Here is a 22,223-nt window from a genome sequence, read left to right as displayed (position 1 = left end):
CCCTTCTCATTTGTTCCCAAAACATCCTCATCTCACATCTCCGATCAATAGTTCCCCGAGTGGTTGAAGCACCAGGATCCCTCAGAAATATTTCAGAACTCAGTTTCCTGGGCCTTCCTCCAGTCCTGTTGAATCAGTCTCTGTGGTTTGAGCCAGGAAATCTGCTTTACAAAATAAAATGCCCAAGTGGTTTTTGATGTGTGGCCAGGCTTGGCAGCCAACTGCTCTAAATCCCCATTTATAATGATTTCTCGTAGCTTGTCCCTCTGACAGCGTCTCCAAAAGTCTCCTGCTTATGTCAGTTATTAAAATGGACCATTTCGAGATTCCTTCAGAAATATTTAGGATGCTATTCTAACTGCAGTGCTGGATGACATGGGAAGGAAGAAGGACCACAAGAGAAGGACCAAAGGCATTTGCTTTGGCTGCCAATGACTCTTGTGTTCATAGCAGAAAATAGTGAAACCAATACCTTTATGCTGACTGGGCAGGTTGTTGGTTGGTAGTTGGTTTTTAATGTTTAGGCTGGATAGGAAGACAAAGGTTAGCTGAGTACCCAGTTATTTATTTTCACCTATGCTAACTCATCTGGTTCTCAGGAGAACTGCAAGGTAGGTAGCATGCCCCCCTTACACCCCCCCCCCTTCTTTTACAGATGGGAAAGATGAAGCTTAGGAAAGTTAATAACTTGCCCAAAGTCACCTAAGTTGGTAACTGTCAGGTTCTACAGTGGAATACAGGTCTGATTTCCAAGGCCAGCTTTGGGAAAGTAACAGGACCAGAGTGCCAACCTGCTCTTTTTTACTCTGCCAGGCCAAGCGAGCAGTGCAGCGGGGAGCCACCGCAGTCATCTTTGATGTGTCTGAAAACCCAGAAGCTATCGACCAGGTAAACTCCTTGGGCCGTGCCAACACTGCAGTCTTCCTGAGGGAAGCACTTCCTTTAGTTGGCTTAGCTTGTCACAGTCATGTCACCCTCATCTCAGGGCCTTTGCACATGCCTGCTGACATTAGGTATCCATGTTGAAATATCATACTCCAAGGCAAGTCTCTTGAGAGGGGTTAAGAGCCAAGAAGTTGGGGGTGGGGGAGGCATTTTCAAAGACCCTTCCGGACCTTCAGCTTGCCCGTCCTAAAACAAGCATCATCCTCAGCCTTGACCTTCTGAAAGCTCGAAGGCTATAACGCTAGAGGAGTTTGAGGCTTTCCAAACCGGTATTTAGTATTCTTTTCCTCCGGCCTTCCTTAATCTCTCTCCTGCTGCTTAAAGGAAGCACACCTTCTAACCAGGGGCATCTCTTCTTCCTTAGCTAAACCAGGGTTCGGAAGACCCGCTCAAGAGGCCAGTTGTGTATGTGAAGGGTGCAGATGCCATCAAGCTGATGAACATCGTCAACAAGCAGAAAGTGGCTCGGGCAAGGATTCAGCACCGCCCCCCTCGAGTGAGCCTCCGCCCTGGCTGACCACACCCGGCACCTTCTCTGCTGCCACCTGCACCTCTATTCCCTTTGGGCTTTGGCTCCTGTCTTCTTTCTGTCTGAAATGCTGGTGCGCCCCCAGGTTCCTTCAGGTTTAGGTCAGGTAAAAGGCTGGAGGCCAGGGAGAAATTTCACCAGTGTTCTTGTAGAGAGGATTTGAAAAGTCCTGCCAGAAATAGAGGAGGCATGTGATGATGTCTCTGGTCTCTTCCACCCAGCGCTCTCTCTTGGTAACCTCTCGTCCTTTCTCATCTGTCCCATCTCCTTCTGAAAGGCTGACTGAGGAGGATTGAAGGGAAAGAATACCCAGCATTCAGCTCCCCATGTCTCCCTCCATCCATGTGACTTAGACTGCAGAAAAAGGCCTGTACTTCCTTCTTCCCCATTGGGCAAATTGCGTTTTTGAAACCCCCTAACTTATATTTGAGTCTGGAAAAGTTAGCTTTCAACTGGGGTTGAAGTTCCTCATCTCCAGGTGGTTAATAAATAGCATTTAAGGCTTAAGTGTGTTGGCCATTACCTCTTGTCTGGCATCTTCTGTCCAAACCTCAGGCTGAAGATTCTAGGAACCTGGGACAGGTGCCCCATAAATGGTTTATTTCCTCCTCAGAAGCACGGCAATATTCACATAGAGGATAATTCTTTTGCATGCACAAAATATCTGGATACCCACAGCATTCGCTTAGCAAAACTCTATTCCTGTTGTCTAAAGGCGTGTCCTAGATGAGGTGGCCTCAAGGTCTTAGGAGGGAGTGAGTCGTGAGGAAAAAGGTAAGAGCTAGAACTAGAGGGAGTTTGCTGAAGAACTGACTTGTTGGCTTCTTCTTAAAGGAAAAAAGAGTGCTCTGGTAAATATGACTCATTGGAGTGGAAGCTGATATTTGTGGAAGCAGAGTACAATTTTCTGAGTTGTTGTAAACCATTAATTATATGGTTAGTAATCACTGTTCCCTCAAAACATGACACTCACTCCTTTGTCCCATAAATGTGATATTTGTGTTTATTTGGAAGGGCCTCTCCTACCGGTTATAGCGAACTCTACGCTATTCCATGGGGACGTAGGCTTTATGAACTGGATTCTCTTGGCCTTTAGGAGGCTGACTGAGAGCGCTGTTGGCTTCCCCATTGCCGTACTGGAGGGTACTACCTGGGCCTGGATAGCACACAGTGTGCATGTTAGCAGAAACCCAGGTGTTTCCTGCAAATGAGGGGAAGCACACCTCGTTGCCCCATCCTTATCCTGACCTGAGCCAGCACAGCCCGTGCACCGATCCTCCAGCTGAAGAGAGCTGTGACTCACCGTATCTGTGCTCTGTTCCAGCAACCCACGGAATACTTCGACATGGGGATTTTCCTGGCTTTCTTCGTCGTGGTCTCCTTGGTCTGCCTCATCCTCCTTGTCAAAATCAAGCTGAAGCAGCGACGCAGTCAGGTAATACCTCAGAGCAGCCCATGGACATTGATGCCCGCTGCTGTGCCGCTGGTGAAAATGAGGGCTGGAGCCTGAGCTCTGCAGTCTGTTCCCAGGGGCCCAGAAACAACAAACAAAGATGGAGAAAAACTAGAGCACAGCTCCTAGCACTGTGTCTTCTCTGTTCCAAAAGGTCCAGTCCCAAAAAGGCTGAGCATGGGGTTGTTGCCAGCCTGGAGTTTTTTCCAAAGAAATATTTAGATGTTAACGTGGAACCCTAGAGCCTTGACCTGGGGACCAATAGCATCAGTATCCCCTGGGCACTTGGTAGAAATGCGGACTCTCAGGCCCCGCCCAGACCTGCTGAATCCGAACCTGCCTCTGCCAGGCTCAGCAGACGATTCTCAATGAATGCAGGAGGCACTCTAGTGCCCCAGCTGGCACATCACTATGTAGGAAAGAAGGATTTGGGGATGGAGGGTGATGAAAAGCGGGAACCAGACTTTCGGGTAGCAGTGGCACATCTCAGGAGAGAGGTGGTGGACCTTGGCGGGCAGTCACTGAGTTCTCACAAGGGTTGTATGGCCATCACCAATAGAACAGTGGCTGGCGTTTGTCAAGCACGTCTCATTGGCCAAGTGCTGAGCACTCACGCTCATTGTCTCATTTGCCCTCAGAACTTTCTTCAGTGTAAAGAGGAGGAACCCTTGGCACAGAGCAGGTTAATGACTCAGGGCCCTGCCGAGTTGGCCAAGTAATTGAAGTAGACCTCTGCTGGTCCTGGGAAGAACCTGGTTTGATGTCGGGGGACACTCAGGAATCTGGCAAATCTGTGCTGTGGCAGTCTGAATTTTTAGTGATTTCTCCAAAGTCTGTTCTGGCCTGATAGAGACTAGCATTTGCCCGTCCTGATTCATCACGTGCCATGGCCCTGGGGGTGACTACAGCTGTTAAGACATGCTAGACCCTAACACCGACCACATCCTGCCATGCAGAATTCCATGAACAGGCTGGCTGTGCAGGCTCTGGAGAAGATGGAAACCAGGAAGTTCAACTCCAAGAACAAGGGACGCCGGGAGGGGAGCTGTGGGGCCCTGGACACGCTCAGCAGCAGCTCCACATCTGACTGTGCCATCTGCCTTGAGAAGTACATCGACGGAGAGGTAATGGCTGAGGCCAGGCCCGTCCTAGATGGGGATGAGGTGGACCAGTCAGCAGAGGAAAACGGGACCTAGAAGGACAGGGCCCCATGTCCTTTTCCCACAGCTTTGCAGGAGCAGAAGGGCTTCAGTGCCTAGGTCTCAAGGGGATGGTCTGAGACATTCTAACTGCTATTTCCCCCTAGAAGGGGGTGGCCACGGTGCACAGACACTCTCTCCAGAGGACCCAGCTGAATGGAAGTGATTTGGGAAGTTGATCAGAAATATCTGAGAGGCCAGAACATGTCTGGTTTTAAGAACCTTCTCACATGTTGACTTAATTTTAAAATTGCTCTTCTGAAAACTCTGAGACCTGACTTGATACAAACCTCTCCTCCAAAGCTCTGTGGAATATTTGGTGCTTTTACTTATAAAGAGACAAGGGATGTGGTGTCCTCTTTTTTTTCCTTCTAGCTTTTAATTCTGAAATTTTCAAACCTTCGTAAAAGTTACATGAATCATCCGATGATTCTTGTATCATTAACCTAGAATCACCTACTGTTAAATTTTGCCATGTTTGCTTACTCTCTTTCTAGATAGAGGCATACATAAACATTTAGGGAGTAAACCACTTCAGAATTAGTTGCAGACATTTGATGCCCCTTTGAAAGTATTCCACTGCCCTGTGGACTATTGGATGGAAAATGAGATTTACAGAGGTCCTTACATTAAGCATCTTGCATTGTCTATAGGGGCAAACTGCCTGGGTTCTAATCCTGGCCCCCGGCAGGTTCTAGCTTTGTGATCTTGGGCAAGTGATTTCATTCTCTATGCCTATGATTGTGTCATGGGCCCAAGACTGACCTGCACTTCAGTTATCATGAAGGTTACATGAGAAAATATAGGGAGAACACTTGCCAAGGTCAGGCACAACGTTAGGTATTTGTTTGAATATGATTGTGTTGAGCTGGTCAGAGAATGGGGGAAAAAACAAAGTAAAATTAGCAAATTTGGACGGTGCTTGGGATCAGGAACTCCAGAGGCGGTTCTGCCTCAGAAAACCCCATCACCTCTCCACGTAGGATGCTTTGTTATAAACCATGTGCCCGAGGTGAGTGTTCAGGAATCCAGTGAAGGAGAGGACGGGAGAACTGCACCCCTTGCCTGCCCGACCTGTTAATCACGAGTTTGGGGCATATTCCTTTGTACTCGTCCCCATTCGAGTACCTGGAGGCGGCAACCTTCCCAAAGATGCCATGGTCCTGGGCTTTCTCCACACCCCCGGGCTGCCTACCTGCATTAGCACAGGACTTTGGTCTTCCCTCACGTGTGGCATGAATGTGAGTGCCCTCCCCCGTCGACCAGAAAGAAGCCTGCAACTGCGTGCTTCCTCCCTTAACACTGAGGGTTATGGTTGGGGTTGGCTGAGGGGCCATTTCCTTCTCCCTAGAACCCATGTGTCTGGGAATTGAGCGAGAGATGGGGCTGAGATGAGGAGGGACTGGCATGGTGACCAGGGCTCCTTGGTCCATGCCGGGCTCCACAGGAACAGGCTGTTTGTCCTCTCTCCCTCCCCAGGAGCTGCGGGTTATCCCCTGTACTCACCGCTTTCACAGGAAGTGCGTGGACCCATGGCTGCTGCAGCACCACACCTGCCCCCATTGTCGACACAACATCATAGGTAATTGTCGCTGGCCTCCATCATTGCTAAAGAGCCAATGTCCCTACCAAGTGCCTAGCAAGAATGTGACACTTGCTGCAGGCTGGTGAGCGATAAAACTGCTGCAGCATTGCCATCTGGACTTGAAGGCGTGGGGCCTTGGGTTTTGGAGGTCACCAGGCCTCCAAATCCTTAGGAGAGCCTGGCATGAAGAATTACCCTGAGTAAGGCATCTGGCCTCACCAAGCCTCAGGCCCACAATCTCTTTAGCAAGAATGACAGTAATGATGTTTACCCATGCCTGCCACTATGGGGTTGTTCCCAGGCCACGAGAGACAGTGAGTGTGAGGTGTCAGGGTTGTGATGCTGCTCCTGTATCACTGGTATTGGATGAGGGGGCCGGAACACATGGTGCACTCCAGGTAGTTGTTTTCCCAAGAGGGAAAACACCTTTTATCTTGGTAGCCCTGTTGCTCTCTGCAAACTCATCTGGTGCCTTTGTCGGGCAGAGCAGCGAGGAGGTAGGAGATGCTTTTACAGCAGTGACCACCTTTTAGATGGAGACGCAGGTCAGCCTCTGCCAGCGTGGTCAAGTTCGGTGACAGCTTAGACGGTGAGCCAGGGTTGCGAGACTGGGCACCTCGGCATGTAGCCAACCCTGCTGTTTCAGTCTTTGCCCGTATTTATCTATCCCTCTAGCCCCTACCACCGTGCGCTCAGCCCTTCTGACTTTGTTTCCTCTGCCTCCCCCCAGAGCAAAAGGGCAACCCAAGCACCGTGTGCGTGGAGACCAGCAACCTCGCACGCGGCCGGCAGCAGAGGGTGATCTTGCCGGTGCACTACCCCGGCCGCGTGCACAGGACCAACGCCATCCCAGCCTACCCTACGAGGACAAGTATGGACTCCCACGGCAACCCCGTCACGCTGCTGACTGTGGACCGGCACGGGGAGCAGAGCCTCTATGCGCCACAGACTCCCGCCTACATCCGCGGCTACCCGCCCCTGCACCTGGACCACACCCTCGCCCCGCACCGCTGCAGCCTGGAGCACCGGGCCTACTCACCAGCCCACCCCTTCCGGAGGCCCAAGTTTAGCGGCCGCAGCTTCTCCAAGGCAGCTTGCTTCTCCCAGTATGAGACCATGTACCAACACTACTACTTCCAAGGCCTCAGCTACCCCGAGCAGGAAGGTCAGGCCCCGCCCGGCCTCACTGCCAGGGGCCCTACCCGTGCCTTTCCCCAGAATGGCAGTGGCAGCCTGCTCTTCCCCACAGCGGTGCGCATGGCCCCGCCCTCCCACCTGGAGAGCGGCAGCACGTCCAGCTTCAGCTGCTACCACGGCCATCGCTCGGTGTGCAGCGGCTACCTGGCCGATTGCCCAGGCAGCGACAGCAGCAGCAGCAGCAGCAGCTCGGGCCAGTGCCACTGTTCCTCCAGTGACTCGGTGGTGGACTGCACTGAGGTCAGCAACCAGGGTGTGTACGGGAGCTGCTCCACCTTCCGTAGCTCCCTCAGCAGCGACTATGACCCCTTCATCTACCGCAGCCGGAGCCCCTGTCGCACCAGTGATGTTGGGGGCTCAGGCAGCTCAGGCCGGGGGCCTGTCGTGCGCCTCGAGGGTTCCCCTCCACCTGAGGAGCTCCCAGCAGCCCATAGTCAAGGTGCTGGGCGTGGGGAGCCTTGGCCCGGCCCTGCCTCTCCCTTGGGGGACCAGTTGTCCACCTGCAGCCTGGAGATGAACTACAGCAGCAACTCTTCCCTGGAGCACAGGGGGCCCAACAGCTCTACCTCAGAAGTGGGGCTCGAGGCCTCTCCTGGGGCCGCCCCAGACCTCAGGAGGACCTGGAAGGGGGGCCATGAGGGGGCGTCGTGTGCCTGCTGCTGCGAGCCCCAGCCCTCCTCACTGGAACCCAGCGTGGGAGCGGCTGGGGGTAGCACCTTGTTCCTGGGCGCCCCCCTCTGTGAGGGCTGTGGCCCCACAGGCGGGGAGTCACAGCTGGGCAGCTCCCAGGGCCTGTATGGCCTTCACCCAGACCATTTGCCTAGGACAGATGGGGCGAAATATGAGGGCCTGCCCTGCTGCTTCTATGAAGAGAAGCAGGTGGCCCAAGGCGGCGGCGGGGGCGGCGGCTGCTACACTGAGGACTGCTCTGTCAGCGTGCAGTACACGCTGGCCCAGGAGCCCCCTCCCAGCTGCCCCCCGGGGGCCTGGGACTTGAGCCAGCGCATCCCCATCATTCCCGAGGATGTGGACTGTGACTTGGGCCTGCCCTCAGACTGCCAAGGGACCCATGGCCTCGGCCCTTGGGGTAGGACGCTGGGCCCCGACGTCCTGCGACCCCACAGGGATCTGGGGGGAGCCCAGGAAGAAGAGCGGGTTCTGTGCTGCCAGCCCAGGACACCACTGCTTCCTGACTGCCCTCTGGACGAGGCTGGGGCCACCAGGGCCGGCTTCCCCAGTGCCTCCCAGGACATTCAGGAGTCTAACACCACAGCCACTGAGGCTGCAGGTGAGAGCAGATGGCAGTAGGCCATAGTCGGGATCCTCTTCTCCACAGTCATTTTCTAAGCAACTCCCTTTGTGCCCTTGGCTTTAAACACAATTCTGTACCTGATGACTACAAGTGTTATTCTCCAACCCAGCCCTTCTTCTGAGGTCCAGACCCATTGAGCCCTCTGCTTCCATGATCTCTCCCCCCACATGCCACACAAGTATCCCAGCCTCTCAGGTTTGCAGCAGCGCTCCCAGATTCCTCCCTCTGCACCTGCCTTCTCCAAGGCTCCCCACCCAGATGCTCAGGCCAAAAGCGCAGACACCATCCCTGAGCCTGCCTTACCCATCACACTCTAGTGTCCTGGGCTTCTCAACCATCTGCAAAAATTGATTTCCTAGAAAATGAAACTTAGCAAAAGACATGGCAAATCCAAGCCCAGAATTTTTATGACTAGATTCAGCAGACATCATCCAATTGCTGTAAAGTTTACAAACATTTTTTCTCAATAATAGCGTGCAGTCCAGTACCTTTACGTAACACGGCGTTAAGTTCTACATCCAAAGTATATCCCACATGTATCCCCTCTGCGTCCCGCCTCTGTCCCCTTAGGCCCATTTCCCCCTCTCCAGGGTGAAGGCAGTAAGCCTTCTGACTGACTGATCCCCTGCCACTAGTCTTGCTTTCTATCCCACTTCAGAGCCAGAGTGGTCTTTTTTGAACGTAAGTCTATATCTTTACACTAGAAGACCCTTCAATGACTTGCCACGACCTTTAGAATTTTGAAAATGTAAACTCCTCACCCCGTTCTATGTGATCTGGCCCCTGACCACCTGCTTCACTCTCCTTGCTCACTTATTTAGCCCCTGTGGCCAGCATCCCGTTCCTCTAATGTGCCAAGCTCATGCCAGCCTCCAGACCTCTCTGCTGCTTCCCTCCTTCAGATCTCGGCTTCAGTGACACCCTCCAGGCACCTCCCAGGTTACTCTCACACCCTCTGTGTCCTCCCCAGGTTATCACACCCCGAAATCACTTTGTTTTGAGGTCTGTAAGTTCTGTGAATGGGGGCTGCTCCCCTGTTCTTGCCCGTGCCTGATGTACAGCTTCTGTGCATTGTGTTTTCATGCTACCGAAGGGCTTCCAGAAGGCTTTGCACGTCCAGATGAGGGAGGCCAGCTCTCCAGGAAGCGCCAGCACTTTCGGCACAGAATGAGGAGCTCTACTTAAACCCTTTGCCATGTGCACAGTCCATCCAGTGCTGTGACCTGTCACTTTCTGAGAGCCTGCCACATGCTGGGACAGACACCCTTGTCCCTTGCCTGGTCCCTGTGCGTTGTGCCTGAAGCCTGCAGTGCTGGTTCCCTCCCCTGATGATTGTTCTTTCTCTCCCAGGACAGACATCTCGCCCAGCAGACAGCGGTGGCACAGGAGCCTGAGCCCAGAAGGAACTCTTATGTGGAAATGGGAACTGTACGGAGACGCCAAACTCTGACTTCCTTCAGAAAAAGAAAAAAAAAATTTTTTTTTTTTTTAGCTTTGACAAACACACAAAAGTGGTAATAAAGAGAGCCCTCCTTCTCAACCCAAAATGTGAGCCCTCTGTGGCAACCTCCACCTCCCCCCCATTAACAAACCAACAGACAAAATTCTCTGAGTCTTTGCCTCTTTTGATAACATGTTATTCTATTTTGTAAAGTGTGTGTGCTTGGGGTTCTGAGGTGTGTGGGATTGAGTTCTCGGCTTTGTTTTTTAAGATATTATATGTAAATGTAAAAAGTTATTTAAATATATATTTTAAAGAACCCTAACCGCCAACTTTTGCTGGAAAAAAAAAAAATCACTGCTGCATTAATTGAACCACATCATGTGTAGATACTGTTGTCTCCCCTGAAGGGAGCTCAGGCCTTTAAAAAGCTCAGGGCTACACCTGCCTTAGAAAATGAACCAGAAACTTGAAGTAAAGCTAGTCGATATGGGTACAAACTCTGAAGAACAATGCAATGCTGCCTCTTTCTTTCTCGTGGCAAATCCCAACATACAAAATTTCAGGCCTTCTCGGAAGCCATGCTTCTCCAGCCCACACCTTTAGGCAGCTGATGGAAACAGCTAGGAATAGGTGCAAGGTCTGCAGCACTAGGGGGCCAGGGCAAGCCATTGCTATGGAAGCCCCTGGGGTACAGGGATGATTCTGCCCAGTGTCCTCAGTCTGTCCCCAGGAGTTATCGTCCTAAGGTAAAGGCCAGGGTTCCTGGTGCTGATCTTGGGCTTCCTACAACTGGCTGCAGAAATAGTTTGACGGGGTATGCGGCGACAAACACCTAGGAGGAACGTAGTTTGCAGCCTTGGCATCTGATGGGACTGAGAACAGAAGGCACACGGGCGCTGCTGCGTCCTTGGGCTGCCTTCCTGGAGGCGCATGGCTGGTACCCCATCGGGTCTGCACCAAGCTGGGTTTGAATGATAACGTTTCCTGTCTCACTTCCCTACTGAGGCACTGCTTCAGGGTTATTCAGCCCTCTGCCTCATGGCTGAAGTTGCTCATCTCACCTGCAAATGTCTACTATCCTTTCTACCTAATGCACTATTATGTATTGATCCTCCAGGAGACAGAGAAAGAGACTATCAGATAGTTTAGACCCAAAGGGTAGGTAGGTTTTTGTATATTTTTCCAGCCTTTGGTTTTTTTGTTTTTTGTTTTTAAGAGGGAGGGAGAATTTAAAAACCCAAGTCATTTTTTAAAAGATGTTTCCATTTTAAAAGGGAGAATCTATTTAAAGGTATTTCACATCAGGGATTGTCACCCTTTTGGTCCAATGTATTTCTTGTCCTTAAAATTTTTTCTTAGAAGAAACTAATCACATTCGCCCCATGTTCACTAACTTTCCTGGTCACTTTTATTCATTTACCCCGCAGATATTGGGTGCCACCAGAAAAGCTCGTTTGCGAAATAGGAACCCTGGGAGCTGGCCCCCTTATAGGTGGAGGCATGGTCCTCTGCAGTGAGGCTCAGGGGAAGTTGCCCCAGGGTCCAGACCAGAACTTTCTGAGTGAGAACCTCACGCCATCGGAATCCTTTTTTCTTAAAAACCGCAGCCTGTGATGAGGAAATTTACTTACTTCTAGCCAAGATTTGACAGGAAATTCCAGTGTCAAATGATTGAGCCATTTGCCATTTAGGAACTCCCTGTGTTGAGATTTGTCCTCCAACCTCTGAGGTGCAGTCCCTTGGGGGCCACTCCTCCCCCCGCACCCCCATCCCACCCCCCACCCCCGGGCCTGTGCCCAGCACACCTGTTGGCGAGGGTGTGAGAAGCGCCTAAGCTGTTGACATGTGATCTGGGCCGCCTGTATTTCTCAGGCCAGGAGCAGCAGCTGCTGAGGACAACAGCTTGCGTTACATGGCTTTGGGGAAGCCGGGTGGGGGTCTGGATTGTAACATGTACTGCAAGGAGCAGCTTCTCATTGTTGAGATTTTTTTTTTACTTGTTTATGGTTTTGTTTGTCTTTAATGCCTTGGAGTGCATATTATCTTCCTTGTCTGAAACCATACCCCCAAAGTGGCTTTCTTTAGCCCTAGCTGGAAAATCACTCCTCAGCAGCCTGAAGCAACGAGTAGATGGATAGAGAATGTGGCCTCAACAGGGCTTATTAAAATAAATGTGTCTGATTTTCATTTGAAAGAACAATCACTACAGAGGACAAAAGAAGCCCATTTAATGTCTGTAGTTGACAGGATGGTAGAAACAGAAAACTGAAATTTTGAAACTTTATTAGCCATTATCTTAAATTGGTGTTGGCTCATCAGACAGGGAGGTCACCAGAATATAGTAACCAGCTATATTATTGCCTCACCATTTAAATAAAAAGAAATGTCTTCTGTGAAGTAAGACCCCAATAACGATGACTAGTACCTTTTTCAGTGTCCCCTCAGTGGTGTGGGGGGGCATATAGCTGTGGAAGCCAGGAGATTGCATTTTCCATCGAGAATCCACCCCCACCCACCTCAAGCCAGGGTGTGACCACTGGGTGTGGTCCCCTGGCCCAGCCCCGATGTAGGACTGCCATGTAAACTGAAGAGTGCTAGAACCAGTTAAAATTGGGGGGAGGGGGGCAGAGCTCTGATCAACAAGGTACCTCTTTACAGACACAGCCCCAGTATGCTGGCTTTCACTCTCAGTCTCTTTCCCCCTCTCTGAACCCAAGCCATTTTTTAAAGCCCCATCTGCTGTCCCACTGCTCAGACGCTCCCTTTTGTGCTGCTAGTTTCTACTCAGAAGTTCATGCAGGACTAATGCTTTTGAAATGAGGTCTAAAAAAATAATGACTAATCCAGAGTATTATTTTTTAAACAGAACTGCCTTTTTCTATTCTTTATATAAACTCTATTGTGTTGGTCTAACAAGGCACTATTTTTAAATGTTTTTTAAAAAATTTATCCCAGAGCACTTAAAAGATATTTTGTAAAGACTTTGCTGTAAAGATTTTGTAATAAAAATGGTCTAAGGGCTCCTCCAACATTACCATTTAAAAAAAAATGTTTTAAAGGCTAGAAAACAACTTATGTATATTCTGTATATGTATAGCAGCACATTTCATTTATGGAAATATGTTCTCAGAATATTTATTTACTAATATATTTATCTTAAGCCATGTCTTATGTTGAGAGTGTGACATTGTTGGAATAATCATTGAAAATGACTAACATGAGGCCCTGTAAATACATGATTAATTGCACACAGATTTTACATATTTGCCGACCAAAAATGATTTAAAACAAGTTGTAGTCTTCTATGGTTTTGTAACAAATTGTACAAATGACTGTAAAAAAAAATACAATTTTATCAAGTACGTGTTATATGTTGTCATCGCTCTGTTTGGTAGAGGTCTACACTAGTTCCCCAGAGGAGAGGTTTGCATGAAGCCTGGGAGCATCCATATAATTTCCTCTCTCGTTAACATAGAGTTCAGCTTATTGGGGATTTAGATGCTGTCACGGGAGAGCATCCGATAGAGAGTGGTGGGGTTACGTCCTTGAGGCGATGGTAGCTTTTCAGCTCAGCCCTGTGTTTAGGGAGTGAGGGAAATGGTAGTGGATCTTAGCAGGACTCGTTTTAAAAACTGGGAACATAGGCTGGATATAAACCATTGGCTTCATCTGCCAGGACTTTGCCTACCTGGAAGGCGGGGAGATGCTCAAACCCCAAGGGAAAGGGGCTTGTAGGGAGGGGAAAAAAAAAAAAAAACCCCAAGCATCTAGCCCTTGAAATTACCTGCTAATGTGAGTTAGAGAGGCGCCCTCAGTCTCAAAGGAATCTTGTACCCATTTGTCTTGTTTCCCGGAGAGGGTAGTTACTAATTTGTAAAGCAATCTGAGATTACATGGAAGGTGCAAAGTGGTGTTTATTTTTGAGTCATCTAGCAGAGAATATCCTATTCCCGTGAGTTCCTGTTTCTATTTCTCCCTCTTTAACTTGGGCCATTTCTTGGGCACAGGCTCCTCATGGACCTCCAACTGCTTCCTGTCCAGCAACCGATCCTTCTGAGCACCGTTGGGGCCGGCAGCCTGGCTGCACAGAGCCTCCCAGAGCTTTTGCTTGATGGCCTTGCCCAGCTCCAAGCTGTACCTCTTGGGGGCCCCTGAAGGATTCCACAGCATGGGCTCGACCACCGCGTGGTACAGAGCCCGGTAACCCTCCGTGGGGAGACCGTGGATGGTTAGGGTGTCTGACAACTGCGGTCCCTTTCTGGCTTCAGGAAGCAATGCCTGGCCATTGCAGGCTGCTGTCCCAATGTCCCAGGGTAGCACTTGGGTGGCTGCCACATGTTCGGCATATCTGTTCTCAAGATCTTGGCGGCCTGTTACTTTTTTCTCCTTTGAACTTTCTTTACTCTAGCCAGGAAGAAAGCAGAGAAGTCAAAGCTAAAACTTGAGAAGGGAGCTCAGAATAATTATCTGGGATTTGTGTCCCAGAGTCTTGGTTACAGCCATAACCAACATTTGTCTAGCGTGTTCTAGTTTACTGAATTCCTTCATGTACACCACTGCATGCGTTCCCCATAACCCTGTAAGGTCAGCAGGAGACAGCTTGAAAAGGAAGGAAATTGGAATTGGTTTGCCCAAGGCCACACAGCTAGAAAGTTAATAACCACAGTTGTCATCTATTGAATGCCATGCGGGATCCTAAGCCATTTACTCTGTGCCAGGCTCTGTTCAAAAGCCCTTTGCATGTATTAACTCATTTAATCCTCACGAAACCCTATGAGGGAAGGGCTGTTATCCCCTATTTTATAGATGACAAAAACCAAGTCAGAAAGAGGCTAAGCCCACCGTTGTCCTTAATTATAGTCAAAGCTGGGATATGAACCTGACAGCCTATCTCCAGGGAGCATTCTGAGCTCTGCTGGCCACCATGAGTGATGGAACTGGACTCCCATCAGGCCTCTAGATGCCAAGTTCTCCATGTGGACGTTCATAGCTAGCTGTGGCTCACCTCTGATATTCCAGTGTGCGTGCCTGCACACTCTACCCATATCCTGGCCTTTCCCACCCTTATTTTCCCTTCATGTCGAGTTCCTTTAGTCTGTTTATGAAAGTCACTTCATCCTCCTTTAGAACTAGGCAGGGTATAAATAATATGGCCCCCAGATCTGCTGCTCTCTCCACTGTGTCATGCTGCTGTCCCCCACCCCCATCCTTCACCACCAGCAATCTTGTCTTTAACTTGAGGCTATCCTTCATATAAATCTCTTAAGCCATTAGGTATTCTCTAGCTGACAGTTCCCTCACCCCTCCTCATCACAATTTCTCCACCACTCGCCATCATCTACCTCCTTGATTCCTCCCGCAGGCCTCCTGCGCCGAGGTGAGCCAGGTCGCTGCCCCACAGGCCGCCTGCTCTTGGAACTGCTGGAGTTTCTTATCCTGCCCCGTCTGGTAGCTTTCATTGCTGAATCCTCCTCCTTGGGCTTTAATCTCTTCGAATGTTTTGCTTCTCCAAATTTGCATGGTACTGGGCAGCATTTATCCTTCAGTTGTCGCCTGAGCACCAGCTTAACCAAGGAGAACGAACTGGCAATTAATGGGTTCTTTACAACTTCCCAAGAAGAGGTGATCCCTGGTGCTGGGGCCTTGATGTTCTGCTTTGCACACATTCTAGCCGTCCAGATGTTGGTGAGAATTGGTGAGACCACATAGCAGTCCTGAAGCCTGGTGTTCAGTAAGATAGACTGTCGGAGTCCATAAGTGGGGATGCCAGGGTCTCGTCTCACATAGATTGGATGCTAGAATTATAAGGAGAGAGAAAAAAAAGGAATAAAAAAGACCAGTTCTCAAACAGAGACCAGAAGGTCTACTTTGGAGGTGAAGTCTTAACATCTTTTTAGAAACCTTTCCTTCCACATCCATCTTAGAAATCTTTCTACACATCCTCTCTCCTGCTCACCAAAGACTTTTGTACCAAGGTCACGGTGATATTCAGGCTCTCAGAGAACATAACATGCTTGGGCCAGAAGTGAGGGATCAGGGTGCTTTACAAGAAATCAAATGTAATTCCTGTCTGCTGGGAAGCTAAGGGAACCCTGTGACAAGAAAGGGATGGCAGACAGGATCACTCAAGATTCCTATAGGAGCTGCAGTCACTTCTCAACCATGCTACCGCACAGAAATGACAGCAAGTAAAGTCCTGCCACACCCTGATAATACTTTCTAACGAGGTTGCCATGAGCCAAAACAAGCTGCTATACAGGGAATTATACTCTTGAGGTCCATACAGGCAAAAGCACAATTGTAAATGACTCTGGCCTCCATTTCTCAGGACCAGCCAAGAACAAGGGAACAATCTGGCTAGATTAAAGTCACATATTTAAAGAGACCTGGCTTTCTAAGAAATGTCATCTATAAAAAATAAAATCACCTTACCATATTTCAGTTGCCTTAAATTTTATTTTAGCTAGCTTAGTAGGGGGAAGCAACATGTATTTTCTTTTCCTTTTTTTCTCTTTTGTTTTTGTTTGGTTTGGTTTGGTTTTAATATTTCTAGTCACCTGTCTTTCTCTGCCTCCATCACATATGGGCAAATTGCAGCTTTAGATTTTGGCTTACATTCAGGCAGTTTTGAACTATTATCTCTAGTATTTGTGATGTCACTTTGGTTTGTGATGTGGGTGTGGGTGGGTGTTACATCATCAGATTTTATAGTTAAAATTATGTTGGAAGAAGTTCTACTTGTTGCACTTCCAGGAACTTCTGAAGTCCTCCTTTCCCCCAAAATGGCTTGGGTGGATTTTGAAGGTTTTAATGTTCTTAAGAAGCACGCTTTGCATGCCACGTTGTCAAATACACAGACCAGTTTTGTGGATACAGGTGGTGAGATGCATCCTTACATGTGCAAAAGTGCCCTTCATCATGCACATAAAGGAGGTACTGTTAAATCCTCAGAATAGCTGCCAAGGTTAGGGACCAGAAATGAAAGAACACGTTCCTGCAGCCCTGGGCACCTCTCCCTGCGTGTCTCTCCCCAGGAGACTACATGGTTTCTGGAATGTGGTTTTAGTTTACATCCCATGGCAAATGCAGTAATTAGAGCTGTTAGCAGTGTCAAGGGCTTGAAACGAGAACAAAGACGCCTCTTCCTGGGAACGCTTAGGCATTGCCTAGCTCCTTCCTTATCAGGTGCTTGTCCTGTTGGTGGTTTTGATTTTTTTCATACACAAAATGCCAAAGGAGGCTCCCTCCCAAGGGGGAAGGAGAGCGAAATGATGGAAAAACAGAGTATGTGCCTGGCAGGCGTTCCTGGAATTGCATGTGTTGCCTGTTTTGATTTTTCGAGTGTTGTCCCTGGAGTGAATCAAAGTCTGCAGGCAGACCGCACTGCAGGCCGTGGTGGAACCACCTCCAGGCTGATGGCATCTGGACCCACAGACGCTTGCGAGGACAATGGGGCCCATTCAGCGGTGAGCCCTGGCCTCACCTCCAGAGAGGTGGGTCAGTTTTAGAGCAGGGCGTTGGAAAGGGTTTGTCTTTGGGAAGGGTTTGCGAACGTCTGGAGACTGGGCAGGCAAGCATCCTTTCAAAGCCAGTGAATCCCGCAGAGGTGGCACCAGAATCTTGGGGCTACTGTCTGCCTTTAATCTGCATGACAGGTACAGGAGGGAAAAGTTGGGCAAGAAAGGCATCCTGGGAGTAGCTCTTCTGTTTATCCTCTCTCCTTCCACATCTTGAGGTTGGCCTTCCCACACCTCCTCCTTCCAAACACTCATCTCTTGTATTTACTTTCCTAGGCGTTTTATTCAATGACCACGTGACACTGCTATGGCTCCAAGGAACACTCTACATCTTCTTCTAGCACAGAGCTGTTCACATGGATGGTAACTGATACATACGCTTCAATTCCATCAAATTCTGCCTTCTCTCCTTTCAATGTAACTCATTTCAATTGACTGTACCCCAACAGGAAACCCTCGCAATCCTTGGAGCTAACCCAGCATAATTTGGCCTTTGCTCTTTCTCCTATGTCAGTAAAATCTGTATTTATTAAATGCTTACTTTAGGCCTGGCACTGCTCTAGGCATTTTACAAGCACCATCTGCTAAAATGATACCAACAGTCTTATGAGTTTGGGTACTGTTGCCATCCCTACTTTACAGATGAAGAAACTGAGACACAAATCGCTCAAGAATCATGCCCCAAAGCTAGTAACCAACAAAGGCTGGACTCAACCAAAATCTATAGCACCCTTGCCCTTACTGTGCTCTCACCAAGCTATCGCTGTGATGCTTTGCTCCTCATCTGGTCGACCCATCCACCTACCGCACCTGGGCCCATCCTTGTCCTATTCTTGTCACAAGACTTCCTCTGGACCTCATGAGTGAGTCTGCCTGAGTTGACGTCTCAGATTCATCTCTCCGTGGGCAAGTGAATTCACATCTCTGAGCCCTATTTTTCTCATCTGTGAGATGGGGATAGTAGTAGCGCCTACTCCAGGCTCACTGTGAGGATGAAATGGGACAATACATATGAAGCACTTGGCATGGCTCCTGGTGCATAATAAGCACTCAATAAATAATGTTCTTATTAACATTATTAATACTGTGGCCCATTTGCCCATCTGACCTTTTATTGAGTTCCTATTGCCCATGGTCTGAGTGACATAACCCAACATTAGATATGAACTTTGTCTTGGGTCCCTCAGGTGCATTCATCTGGTTTATGAGACCAACTAATGATCCTCTTAAAGTGGAGAATGATTCTGCTCTGTGCATCCCAACATTTCTTTGCCCATGATCCATCTTCACTAAACATTTGTCAGATTCTTCACCTTAATAAAAGCAGTGTATTTATAGGAGGTACATTGCCCTTGGTTGTGGGAGTTGTCCAGAATATCCCATGCTTGGTTAGACAAAGGAAAGTGGGTCCCTGAGGATATGCTAAGGAAATTGACTAATCTTCAATAGAGATTGTTCCATCAAAGGTTGTTCAGAATTACAAAGTCGGGGTGGAAAGGCTCTCTTTGGTTCAGGGTCTTGAAACCATGGCAAGAGTTTCCATTGTTGGTGTTAGCACTTGATTCATGAACTTGGGGTTAAAAAAGTAGGGCTTCCTTATTGTTAAAAGGCCTGTTCCTCAGTTTGATTACCCAATGAACCTTTTTTATTCTGCTGAGCTCAGTCTAAATAACTTTTATTTTCCACCCATCATTTGGAGCTGTGCTTCCTGACATATCTAAACCACCACTTCTATTTGGAAACACATCTGCCCTTCTTTGATGCTTAGCCAAGCTCTCCTCACTGTATTTTTAGCTCCTATAATGTTTCTTCTTTCTTTTTTTCCTTTACTACACACTTTCTTCTCTTTAATTTCTCTTAGCTCCTCTTCTCTTTTTGGAGGATCAGTCAATAAAGAAGAAATTGAGCCAATTTATATTAATTCTTGTCTTTTCCCGTCATACCCCAGCCCCAAATTCTAGTGGAATTTAGTTGAAGATGTTTTTCTTTTAACACCTAAGCAGTAAACTTCCACACTCATATGGGAACATATCTGAGGTTCGTGATGTAGACTGTTTAGGAAAGAAGAGAAAAACTTTGGATGAGAGAATTTGAAAAGATTCCTGAACCATGATGCAAACTCTGAGGACCAGTGATTTAGACCACATGTGTAGAATACGCACCTATCATGGGCCAAATATGTAACATAAGGGTGCCCTTCGCACCCTTCTCACCGGACTCTGAGTTCTCAGATGTGGCCAACTGGATGTCCCACAAACACCTCTAACTCATTATGTTCTTATCAAATTCTCTCTCCCTCCACCCACATCAGAACAAGCAAACTACTACTTCTCTTGAATTTTACATCACGATTTGCCTGGCCTGGAAACCTGGGAGATAGGATCAGTAAAAGTACCACGCAGAGCTGAGTCTGAGGCTAACGGAAAATCAGGAACCTAGATCCTGTTTTTATTTAAAATTTTGATATTTTGTTCATCTTGAATTTTTTAGCGTTCATTTAGATTTTTTAATATATTGCATTAAAACACTATTTATTGGGGCGGCCAGTTGACTCAGTTGGTTAGAGTACAGTGCTTGTAACATCAAGGTTGCCGTTGGGATTCCAAATCGGCCAGTGAGCTGCGCCTTTCACAACTAAATTGAAAACAACGACTTGACTTGGAGCTAATGGGTTCTGGAAAAACACACTGTTCCCCAATTTAAAAAAAGTAAAAAACCCCAAAAAACCCACTACTTATTAAATATATTTAATATATTTTTAAACTTATTCAATAATATTTATTTCTTTGATTACTGAATTTTTGGGGCCCCCTTAAATTTCACACCTGAGGTGAATGCCTCACTCATTTCACCCTAATCCTGGCCCTGGACCACTCAGTAAGCATTTGTCACTACAGCCCCATAAGGACAAGAAGACAATTCACCATGGTGATTGGGAGTGTAGTCCTAGAGTCTCATGGCCTGGGTTTAAAGCCCAGCTCCACCCACTATGTGACCTTTGGGTGAGCCATTTAACCTCCCTGTATGAGGGGTGGTATGGGTGACTCCTTCACAGGGCTACTGAGAGGCAAGCACTGCGCCCTGCCTAGAGTTTGGTAAAGTCCTCAATCAATGTTTGTCATGCTTATAATTATAACCAGGTTCCTCATCCTGTGCTTGTTTCATAACCTGACTGCCCTGGGAGCAGAAATCGCCCTAACTGGAGTTTCAAAGATACCAGGATCACTCAAACTCTGTCAGCTGAGATCTCCCAGCTTTTTGGCAAATCCTGCTGCCCTCAGAGGAATCAAAGGGCCCAACTGCAGAGTGCAAGTAGGTAAACAGATAGACACCATCTTCCTGAAGGCCCAGGGGCTACAGTCAGTGTCCTCACTCTTTCCATGAAATAAAGCTGCTAACTGACTGAGGCATGTGAAGCATTGAAATGAATATCTCAGGCTGCTCCTCACCAGGGCCAGGACCACATAACTGAGCAAAAGACCTTGAGCCATTAAGTGCCCTGACCTAGACTGGCTAGGCTATATTTTTAGCCTCTGTGCACTGTTTCCATCACCTGTGCTGAGTTTTAAGCTGGAAAAGAGGGGAGGGAGGCCTGGGGAAGGCATGAGGGATGTTTCTCATAGCAGCCAGTGGGGGCAGGAGCTTGCACGCTATTTCTGAGTTCTGTTGGACAAGCCAGCTTCATGGGCGGGCAATCTGGGTACTGACACAGGTCCCTGGGCTTAGAACAGCCCCACACTTGTTTTAATGCTCTGTGGTCACCATCTTGAAATTCTTAATCTTTTTGAACGAGAGATCCCCACATTTTCATTTCTCACTGGGCCCTGAGAATTACATAGCCCATTCTGGTTGCACACAAAGCTAGGAGAGCCAAATGAAGGGAGGGGGCTGGTACCCATCTTTCAGGGGGGCAGGACAGGCTGAAGCTAGAATCATGAGGCAAGAATTCCCAGGCTTGGCCAAATAAACCTTATTTAAAATCTCCTGCCTGCCCCTTCCTATGTCCTCCTCTGAAACTGGGATGGGATGCGAAAAAATCTTGTAAACTGTAGAGCTATGTCCTGCTTTGCTAAAACCTTTCCCCAGCTCTCTATTTAAAACAGTCCACAGATCATTCTGTCAACATCATTTCTTATCTTAGTAGTACTTTTAGCTCTCTGAAATGGATGTTATTTTCATGTGGATTAACTGGCTCATCCCCACTATTAGAATGTAAGCTTGTCCTGCTGCTCTTGGCATGTTTCTCACTAGGTTGTTTTTTTTAATTATTAAATTTATTGAGGTAACATTGGCTAATGACATAAATTTCAGGTGTACAATATTATACAGTATCTGTTTACTCTATTGCGTGCTCACCACCCAAAGTCTAGTTTCCTTCCCTTTTACCTCACTAAATATTTGTTGAATGGAGGAAGGGTCACCTTTACTGAGTGCTTACTTTGTGCTGATGGTTTCACCTGCATCTTCTCATTTCATTCTCCTTCTAGGTGCAGAGTTCCCAGGTCCTGCAGGAGGAAGAGGTTTTGGAAGCGCGGGTGGGGGGCAAAATGGTGGAGAAAAGAGGGTGAGCAAGAATGGGAGACGCCAGGTGGGATGTGGAGGGTGTGTCCCCAGGGACTGGGTGTCCCTTGGTGCGGGGACGGGGGCAGGGGTGTCCTCCTGCTCCAATAAGGATCCCAGAGGATTCTTGAACTCGGGAATGACAGTGAAAACAATGACTGAACAAGATTCTTCTTGCCTCAGTTCTGGGTCGCGTGGGCGGAAAGGGATGAAGATTGAAAGGCCTCGTGGGAGGAAGGTGTGCCTTTGGGGCTCAACCTTGGGAACAGCATGGGGGTGAGGTGGGGAGAGGCGGACCCTGGGAGTGGGCGATGGGGCAGCTTAGAGGTGGCAAGGGGACGCAGGGGCCGATGTGTCTAAGGGGAACCGGAGAGCCCGCGGGCCGGGACCGCCCCAGCCCTGCTCTGGGAGCCGCGAAGTCGGCACACGAGGGCAGATGCTCTTGCAGCCGCGCCGGGCGCAGGCCCGCACTTGCAAGCCCG

The 22,223-nt window shown here is 48.6% G+C and overlaps 2 protein-coding genes across 3 annotated transcripts in view; one reads left to right on the top strand and one right to left on the bottom strand.

Annotated features, from left to right (window-relative positions):
- ZNRF3 (zinc and ring finger 3) overlaps positions 1–13,026 on the top strand; it is a 171,188-nt gene extending 158,162 nt beyond the window's left edge. For both annotated transcript variants that reach the window (XM_019643234.1, XM_019643233.1), the window contains exons 3-9: positions 814–888; positions 1,310–1,441; positions 2,799–2,909; positions 3,884–4,051; positions 5,606–5,708; positions 6,442–8,196; positions 9,571–13,026. In XM_019643234.1, coding sequence (XP_019498779.1) covers positions 814–888; positions 1,310–1,441; positions 2,799–2,909; positions 3,884–4,051; positions 5,606–5,708; positions 6,442–8,196; positions 9,571–9,614 — 2,388 coding nt within the window. In that variant the 3' untranslated portion in view covers positions 9,615–13,026. The remainder of the gene's footprint in view (positions 1–813; positions 889–1,309; positions 1,442–2,798; positions 2,910–3,883; positions 4,052–5,605; positions 5,709–6,441; positions 8,197–9,570) is intronic.
- A 466-nt stretch (positions 13,027–13,492) lies between these two features.
- Positions 13,493–21,930, bottom strand: CUNH22orf31 (chromosome unknown C22orf31 homolog). Its single transcript, XM_019643226.1, has 3 exons — positions 21,620–21,930; positions 15,007–15,459; positions 13,493–14,068 (listed from the first exon to the last, which is right to left on the bottom strand). The coding sequence occupies exons 2-3, from the start codon at positions 15,328–15,330 to the stop codon at positions 13,631–13,633; spliced, it is 762 nt and encodes a 253-aa protein (XP_019498771.1). The 5' UTR covers positions 15,331–15,459; positions 21,620–21,930; the 3' UTR covers positions 13,493–13,630.
- Between the last annotated feature and the right edge of the window lie 293 nt (positions 21,931–22,223).

The sequence above is a fragment of the Hipposideros armiger genome, unplaced genomic scaffold (assembly GCF_001890085.2).
Source record: "Hipposideros armiger isolate ML-2016 unplaced genomic scaffold, ASM189008v1 scaffold_75, whole genome shotgun sequence".
Classification (NCBI taxonomy): Eukaryota; Metazoa; Chordata; class Mammalia; order Chiroptera; family Hipposideridae; genus Hipposideros; species Hipposideros armiger.
The sequence above is the reverse complement of the archived record's forward strand: the minus strand, read 5'-3'. Positions and strand labels throughout refer to the sequence as shown.

What these genes read in the sequence shown, in the direction of transcription:
- CUNH22orf31 (XM_019643226.1), bottom strand. Translation starts at nt 15,330, where the DNA reads ATGTGTGCAAAGCAGAACATCAAGGCCCCAGCACCAGGGATCACCTCT. An exon ending in CTGCGGGAGGAATCAAGGAG is followed by an intron (nt 14,069 to 15,006) that starts GTAGATGATGGC and finishes CTTCCTGGCTAG; the next exon opens with AGTAAAGAAAGTTCAAAGGA.